Source organism: Nothobranchius furzeri, chromosome 10, assembly GCF_043380555.1.
Source record: "Nothobranchius furzeri strain GRZ-AD chromosome 10, NfurGRZ-RIMD1, whole genome shotgun sequence".
Taxonomy (NCBI): domain Eukaryota; kingdom Metazoa; phylum Chordata; class Actinopteri; order Cyprinodontiformes; family Nothobranchiidae; genus Nothobranchius; species Nothobranchius furzeri.
The window spans coordinates 41830215-41839588 of NC_091750.1; the positions used below are offsets into that span (position 1 = coordinate 41830215).

The following is a 9374-nucleotide window of genomic DNA, read 5'->3' on the forward strand; positions in this document are numbered from 1 at the left end:
CGGGTAGAGGCTTGTACCTGTGTAGCTCAGTATGAGCTAGGCTTTGGCATCGCTGCAGTTATCCGGCCGCCCTCTGCTAGAATGTCTGACTCGGAGAGTTCCGGCTCCTATCTGGGCTTGGGAGACCCGCAGTGGCTGTGCATGGTCTCGCTGTTCGTCGCATCCCTGCTGACTCTCGGGCTGTACTTCGCCCAGTACTTCCAGCTCGGGATCGCGGGGAAAAGGCGCAGATCAGCGGCTGCTGAGGACGAGGACGCGGGCTCTCTGCTGGGGTGGGCGCTGTCTCTGGAAAGCTGGAAAAGCCAATGGAAGGCAGCCTGGTGCAAGGCTTTGAATGACGAGTCCAGCACATATAGTGGGGTAAGTCTCATGACACTCAGCTGGGTGTCCGCTTACAACAATACAACCTCTCATTAAACAACATAACTCGCATGTGCTCCATCCCTCCATGGCCTGATGTCCTGCTGCTGGAGGGAACTTCCCGATGTTCCCAGTTGAACACAATAAATAACCCTAGCCTTTAGGATAACAGGACCTCGGCTGCTGTTTTCCTCAGCTTCTCTCCTCATTCACCAGGGCCCTGTTCTGTTGACCTTTGAGGATGATGGTGTTGAAGCATCAGAACTCACCATCAGCAAGGTGTCCAGCTTCCAAGAGTCGGCCAGGAACAAGGTAACCCTGCAGAGGCCATCTGTGTTTTACTGACGTCTGAAACCCTGCAAAGGCTTCAATTAGTATGTGCTTGAACCTGCAAAGGAAATATTTTTCTAGTACTTTCGCCCTTATAGGCCAAGGGGGTGAGCGATCATTCAGCAGGGGTGTCTGTCTTCAAGGCCAGGGACAAAGTTGTTTACCTCTTGAGCACTAAGCCATTTTTAAGAGATTTTCTCGGAAACGACATTCCCCCAAATGAATAGAGTAAGTCTCATAAACCACATAGTTTATTTGAGCTGTTTTAGTAACAAAATAAAGATAAGACTCTAGAGATTACTCTAAAATTGTAAAATGCAACACGTATGTCATGGATTTGGAGCACAGCAGACATGAGAAAAAAATGTTTTTCATAATTGCTAAACAAGGTCTCTTTATACAATTTCTTGAATTTTGTCAATGAACTGCTGCCTTTCAAACTTTTCTCTAGATCATACCACAGATCCACTCCACGATGAGTAATAAACATATTCTTTACAGTACAATTTACCATTTGTTTCTTAATTCAGTTGCCCTCTCAGATGATATTTATCAGATATATATCGTATAGAATAGTTAGAGAGTTCTTAGTTGATAGAAATGCAGGCGGACCTCATATTGGACCTTTTGGCACACTTTGTGCCGTTGGGAAATTCTCAGTTTTTTTCCTGTTGTTTCAATTCAGTTTATTTATAAAGCGCCAAATCATGAGAGTCGTCTCAAGGACCCTCGCATAGTAAACATTCCAGTACAGGTCAGTTCATTAAGCCAGTCAGTAAAAGTTTCCTATATAAGGAACCCAGCAGGTTGCATCGAGTCACTGACTAGTGTCAGAGTCTTTACAGCAATCCTCATACTAAGCAAGCATGCAGCGACAGTGGAGAGGAAAACTCCCTTTTAACAGGAAGAAACCTCCAGAGGATCCTGGCTCAGTATAAGCAGCCATCCACCACGACTTACTGGGGATGGAGAAGATTGAACACACACACACACGCACGCACGCACGCACGCACGCACGCACACACACACACACACACACACACACACACACACACACACACGACTCTTCTAAGGTTGGGAATATACGTGCTGTTTAACAACGCGTGTTTAAAATTCCTGCTACGTGTAACTCTTGTTCGAACGCTGCTGTAACGTGATGGAAGTGGTATACTTTTAATAAATTATCAATAAGGTGTGATATTCCATATAAATATGAATTATTAATATTATTGATCCTTTGATATTTGATCTAAGATGAAACCAGGTCTTTTTGGTAGTTCAGGGAAATCACACCTTCATCATAATTTGAGACAGAGGCAAAAACATGGTTTATAAAGTCAGTGTAATATTTCTACTACTGATGATGACCCAGAATAATGATGAATGATGGTTGAAACAAGGTAACTGAGACGATGAATGAAGTGATGGATGTGAGCTTAGATGTTATGTAGCAGAACCTGATTAAGTGTCTTAGAAACTTGTGATGTCTGGGTTGTTAAATCAGTCTGACAGTATGGTTTAACAAGCTACCATTAATAAAAAAAAATCAGTTGTGCATTATCTACGAACCTTGTGCTGAAGTTTCCCGTGCGATCCACGGATCGGAGAAGTCGGGACGGACAGACGGCCGGTGGAGGTGGACTTCTGGGTAATTGTTATCCAGGTGAAATCCTCAATATATCATGATATTGATTTTAGGCCGTATTGCCCGGCCCTAGTGTTAACCCATCATTCATTACTGTAGAGCATTATTAGTTTAGATTTAAACGTATTGGAAATTCAGCAAAATATGATTATACGTAACTTAGAAAATTATAAAGTAATTTTATGAGCCAGAAAAGATCAACTTTAATCAAAGAAGATTGATGAGAAGTCCTGCGTCTTTTGCAGCGTCTTGATGTCTGGTGATGTACCACAGGATAAGTTGGGAATTTTGGGTGAAGATCATAGATTCCATATCGGCACGACAGTGTTAGATTGAGCTGTCTGAAGAAGTTAACTTTTGGTCATTATGATGAAATACATGGCCTTTTGGTACGTTACGTTGCAATATACAAGTAACCAGCAGGTGGAGTTGACAAAACTAGCAAGAATCACTCACCAGTGTGACTATGTTTAGAGGCATTTCATAATATCTACAATACCACCGCTGTCTTTTATGTCTGCCGTGATCTCAAAACAAACCAGTACCTGATCTCTTCTGTTGACGCCATGTTTGTTTCGGTTGTACCCGACAAACCCAGGTTTCTGCCCAGTCTGAGTTCTCTGTTGTTCCCCAAGCGGAAACCTCCAGGACTACGTTTAGTGCTGTGCCATGCAGCAGCAAGTATGTGAACAGAGACGCAGCCTCCTACTGCCTGTGCCAATGCAAGGTTAAAAAGCAAGTACATTCCAGCCTTAAGAGGTGCAGGTAGACAGGAATGTGCCTTTACAGACAGCCAATGCATTATGTCTGGTCCATAGAGCTGAGAAAAATGTACCCGGTGGAATTGAGTCAGATTTGGGCCGAGTAATTATGTTAAATGAGCGGGTTTAGTCGCTCGGACGCACACACAGGGGTGGAGCTTCAGGGGGGCAGTGGGCCCCCAGCCCGGGCCTGGGAGGGGCCCGCCCCTGCAACGATGCTAGATAAGACGAGCGCGTCCATAACTTGTGTTGAGAGGAGAATGAGCTCCATTCTTAATAATTCCTCTCATGCAGATGTATTTAGGGTTCTGTAGGTTTCCCCAGTCGGGGTTGAGTCATGGCTGCTAAAGACGTTACTAGACCGACTGACTTTAGCGATGCAGTGGGTGTAAAATGTTTATAGCATGTTGAGCTGCATGACAGGCTTTATTTTTACTTACATGTAGCTTAATGATCTGTAATTTACAAGTGGATCTCCAAAACCGTCTCCAAATGTATTGTGGGTAAAACATAGCCGTCCACCATCATCTTCATCACAACAGATAGCAAACTAGGTGGCTAACGGAGAAGAAGGAGTTGATTTGGTCTCAGGGGTTATTTCAGTTCCGTTGTCAAGATGGACTTTTTCAGAGAAGCTGATCATCTCGAGTCCGTCCAGCCCCGTCGCTAGTTTGTCTCAGCCAGAGGCGACTCGGCCTCCATGGCCGTAGAAAAGGACTTACTGGTGGAAATAAAGTGCAGAGACAGCTCTACGACAACTCTTCCTGCAGAGAGGAGGATGTCTATAAATAATCAGCAGCTGTGGTGAGTGTTATTAATTAAATTTACACATAAAACCAGATTAAATAATAATTACTTTAGCTGGGGATCATGAACTGCAGCCGCTGGGGCCGTTACGGCTGTAATGGAGGGTTGAAACGGTTTTAACAGGGTTTCTTACTGTTACAATGATATTCCCTCTCAATACACAAAATACCTTTCATAACACAGACCTGCCAAGCTGTACGCAATTTGGCATCTAATTACGCCGGAACGACTCAGCCCTCTCAACTACACAAAACGCTGCAGGCACATGAGCTCTGTAGCAAAGGTGCACGTTTGGTACTCATGTCTGACAACACAACTCAGCAGCGTGGTGAAACCAGTCATTGTAGAAAAGCAGAGAGAAACAATTCTGCCTAACCAATAGCGTAACACCCCACCCCCCTCCTCCCTGCTGCATTCTTCAGTTCCCACTTGCTGCTGTTTAAAGCGTGTGTGTGTGTGTGTGTGTGTGTGTGTGTGTGTGTGTGTGTGTGTGTGTGTGTGTGTGTGTGTGTGTGTGTGTGTGTGTGTGTGTGTGTGTGTGTGTGTGTGTGTGTGTGTGTGTGTGTGTGTGTGTGTTATAAAATGTGGACGGACGCCCGTCCACATTTTTATAATTCGAGTAGATTAAAGATGCAGGAAGTGGAAAAATGAGTTGGAATTAAGCTTTTCACATTAGAAACAAGAAAGGAAACCAGTTCAGCTTTTAAAATGGTGGCCATGCTTGCGACCCTCTAAACTACCGCACCATGCATTTGCTTAATCTGCAGCTATGAAGTGGACATGAGCCACCGGGCAACTGCAGGTAATGTATAAATTAGCCCCGGAGGTGTGTGCACAAGTGCTTTAAGCCAATTTAATATTACATTGTTGAAAACACAACCACCTGTTGCAATATACAAAATAAATCATTACAAATAAAAAAATATTAATATATTTTTTAATTATTTTTGATTCATTAGGTGTTTAAACAGTTCAATGCAAGTAACTTGTGGCTATCAGCTTTTATAAGCACACATATTATATAATGCAACTAGCAAGTGTAACATTTGAGCCTTCATGGGTTTAAAGGGCCAGTGATGTGCTCCGCCCCTATGTCGATGACTCCGCCCCTGGCCCGGCTCTGATTTGTTCTGCTAGTGCGCACACACATCGATGGAGAGAGAGAAAAGCTGAGTGTCTACTCACACAACAGAAAAGAGTAGAGAGGACACATCTGTAGACACATTATTATTCCTACTTGGTGTTTTAAGAAGTGTTTCAAAAACTTTGGTCTAGTCGGGCTCAGACCAAGTGTTGGGAGAGCCGGGGGGTGGGGGTGGGGGGTAGGGGACGAGTGACCGCGGCTGCAGGATCTAATCATCTGTCTCTTATTTAGGAACACGGAGAAGTAGGGCTGGACGATAATTCAATAGTTCAATATATCTATCGATAGACATGTGGTGCGATGGGGAAAAAATGGGTCAATCAACTTTTATTTGTGTAGCGCTTTCCATCATCCTCAAGGGGGACCCAAAGTGCTGAACACAGCACAAATAAAACATAGAAACCAGACGGCAATAAAACTAGGATCAAAAAGAAAAACATCAATAATAGCAAACAAAAATAAAAGCTATTAAATCAGTTAAAACCAAACAGATTAGGTGAAAGCCAGACGATAAGAATGAGTCTTCAAGCGACCCCTAAAAGCAGCCAAAGATGGAGACAGCTTCATGTTAAGAGGTAATGGTCCAGAGGGGCGGGGCTAAAACAGAAAATGCCCTTTCCCACATGTCTTAGACCTGGAGCGAGGAACAGTTAGCAGGAACTGATCTGCAGAGCGTAATGACCTTGAGGGTACATGTGTTTTTAACAGATCCCCAAGATATGGAGGGGCGCTGGCCTGAAAAACCTGATCAACAAATAAAACGCGTGTATACTGTGCCCTGTAGGAGACCGGAAGCCAATGGAGTGTGGCCAGCACAGCACTAATATGGTGCCATTTCTTAGACCCCGTCAGAAACCTGGCCGCACTTTTCCGCTCCTGTTGCAGACGTCGAAGAGCAGTCGGACCCAACCCAGCCTACAGTAGTCCAGCCTTGATATCACAAAGTCATGGAGTACTCGTCCCAAGTGGGTCCGTGACAGCAACAGCTTAACTTTAGCTAGGCGACGCAAACAGTATTGGTAAATGGCCTGCATTTGACATAGCGCCTTCTAAAATCCTGGAACCCCCTAAGGTGCTTTACAACACAATCAGTCATTCACACACTGGTGGGGATGAGCTACGATGTAGCCACAGCTGCCCTGGGGCGCACTGACAGAGGCGAGGCTGCCGAGTACAGGCGCCACTGGTCCCTCCGAAAAAGGAACGTGACACGTTTTCTAGCCTCAACACATCGAGGTTGAGAAATGTACAACTCTATTATTATTATTGATTATTATTACTGATATTATCATTATCATCAATGATATTATCAGTGTCATCACTGATATCATTATCATCACTGTTATTATCATCATCATTATCATAACTGATATTATCATTATCATAACTGATATTATCATTATCATTACTGATATTGTCATTATCATCATTATCATCACTGATATCATTATCATCACTGATATCATCATTACCATCACTGATATTATCATTATCATTACTGATATTATCATTATCATCATTATCATCATTTTCATTACTGATATTATCTTTATCATTATCATCACTGATATTATCATTATCATTACTGATATTATCATTAGGGATGTTACGAGTAACATCCCTACTTTTCATGCGCTTCTGAGGCTCTTCATGTACAAATTCATCTGCCGACTGAGTTTGTCAGCTAACGCGGTTGTTAGAGCGCTGTCATCTTTATCTTACAGTGACACGAGGTACTCCTCAGTCCTTTTTAAACATTGGAGCAACTGCCTATACGGTTTGTAATTAGAATGTGTTTGTATTTAATTTTTTATATTTTATTTTTTATTTTTTATTCTTGTTATGGACATATCCCTTGTCTGAAATAAAGTTTGATTGATTGATTGATTATCATCACTGATATTATCATTATCATTACTGATATTATCGTTATCATTATCATTACTGATATCATCATTATCATCACTGATATTATCATTATCATTACTGATATTATTATTATCATAATTATCATCACTGATATTATCGTTATCATTATTATCATTACTGATATTATTATTATCATTACTGATATCATTATTATCACTGATATCATCATTACCATCACTGATATTATCATTATCATTACTGATATTATCGTTATCATCATTATCATCATTTTCATTACTGATATTATCATTATCATCACTGATATTATCGCTATCATTACTGATGTTATCGTTATCATTATCATCACTGATATTATCATTATCATCACTGATATCATTATTATCACTGATATCATCATTACCATCACTGATATTATCATTATCATTACTGATATCATTATTATCACTGATATCATCATTACCATCACTGATATTATCATTATCATTACTGATATTATCGTTATCATCATTATCATCATTTTCATTACTGATATTATCGTTATCATTACTGATATCATCATTATCATCACTGATATTATCATTATCATTACTGATATTATTATTATCATCATTATCATCACTGATATTATCATTATCATCACTGATATCATTATTATCACTGATATCATCATTACCATCACTGATATTATCATTATCATTACTGATATTATCGTTATCATCATTATCATCATTTTCATTACTGATATTATCGTTATCATTACTGATATCATCATTATCATCACTGATATTATCATTATCATAACTGATATTATCATTATCATTACTGATATTATTATTATCATCATTATCATCACTGATATTATCGTTATCATTATTATCATTACTGATATTATTATTATCATTACTGATATCATCATTATCATTACTGATATTATTGTTATCATCATTATCATTACTGATATCATCATTATCATCACTGAAGTGCAGTTTAGGTTGCTGACACTGGACAGGCCGTTGTATTAATTGTTTTAGAGAGAGGGCCTATTTTATTGTTTTCTATTTTATTGTTTTTGGTGCAATATTTTCTAACAGAGAGTCCTTTTCTATTTTATTTTTTGTTTGTGTTTATTCATTTATTTATTTCAAAGTTCTGGACATTCCAATGTTAAATACAGGTTTAATTGTTGCATTTTAAAGGTGTACTTGCATAATTATGATATATTAACATTTCATAAGTGGTTATTTTGGTCTCTAATGTCGACATTAATGTCATTTAACGTCAATAATTTGTTGGACAATATATCAAATCCTGATAGTCGTAATGGAATTGTGAGACTAGTGAAGATTCACACCTCACGGGGGTTTGGGTAACTCTTGTGGAAAATTCACATTCTGGAAACTTATCCGGTCGTCAGCGGTCCTCTGTTGTAGTCGTACTTGTCACGATCGTGACTTCCTTTGGCCATTCATCTGTAACGTTATGCTCCCTGTTCAGGAGTGAGTTGGTCTGATTCTTGTAGCTGCTCAGTGTCGTCTCTCTACACAAACCCTGAACTTGTGTTTCTCCGACAGGTCGCGTGCTGCAGCGTAGTCGGGGAGCAGCTCCAGTTCTCCGTGAGCGCAACAGCATCGGCGGCAGCAGAGCCTTGTAGATACACTGCATGTGTAGCCCCGCTGGAGCTGCAGGTAAACGCTCTCTACATCAGCTGATGGGTGAAGGCTGCTCTGGTGTTACCAGGTGGTGATGTGCTGCCCAGCAGCATCTCCCTGTTCAGATCTCATTAAACATCCACATCAGGCCCTTTTCCTAGTAAGGAAGCCTCACTTTGTTTACTTTTCCATTCCTGGAGGTTTTATTTGACGGGTGAACGGTAATGCTCCGACTTGGGTAACGAATGAGAGCTTTAGGGCCTTAGGGTTAGGGTGACTGCATGAATCCTGGGGATGGTGGATGGAAATGCTTTAATGGTGTTGGGATAGCCCTGCGCTAATCCCACTAACATGTGCTAACCCAATTGCGTTACTGCTATTTTTAAACCAGTAAGGTGCTTGTCATCATCCAGGCTCAGCGGGTTTTCAATAGGAGCTCAGAGGCTGCAGCGTTGTTTGTTTTCATAGTGGGTCAGGGGAATAATGGACGCCTCTTGTCTTTTTTGTGCTGTAGTTGTTGTGGAATAATCTGGAAAGGTCAGGGCCCGTTTGTGTGGCTGGGATCCCAGCTGGAACGCTCCTGGCTGGGACAGAAGGCTGTTATCCGTCCAGCAGTGTGTCGTTTGTCTCCGCAGACGGACGGTCATGTTCACCCTTCATCTACGCTGCAGGACGACACCGTCCTCCTTTAGGGACCGGAGTTTGGAAAAGCTTTTCTTTTCCATCCGAGGAGTTTGGTCATTTCTGAATTATTAATGAGCTAATGACATCCTGTTTGTAATGATGCC

At 41.3% G+C, this 9374-nt stretch overlaps 1 protein-coding gene across 1 annotated transcript in view; it reads left to right on the forward strand.

Moving 5' to 3' along the window:
* The first annotated feature begins 81 nt into the window (after positions 1 to 81).
* Positions 82 to 9374, forward strand: part of LOC107386005 (C2 domain-containing protein 2) — a 22988-nt gene continuing 13695 nt past the window's right edge. The window contains exons 1-3 of the mRNA XM_015960157.3: positions 82 to 360; positions 577 to 672; positions 8509 to 8622. Coding sequence (XP_015815643.1) covers positions 82 to 360; positions 577 to 672; positions 8509 to 8622 — 489 coding nt within the window. The remainder of the gene's footprint in view (positions 361 to 576; positions 673 to 8508; positions 8623 to 9374) is intronic.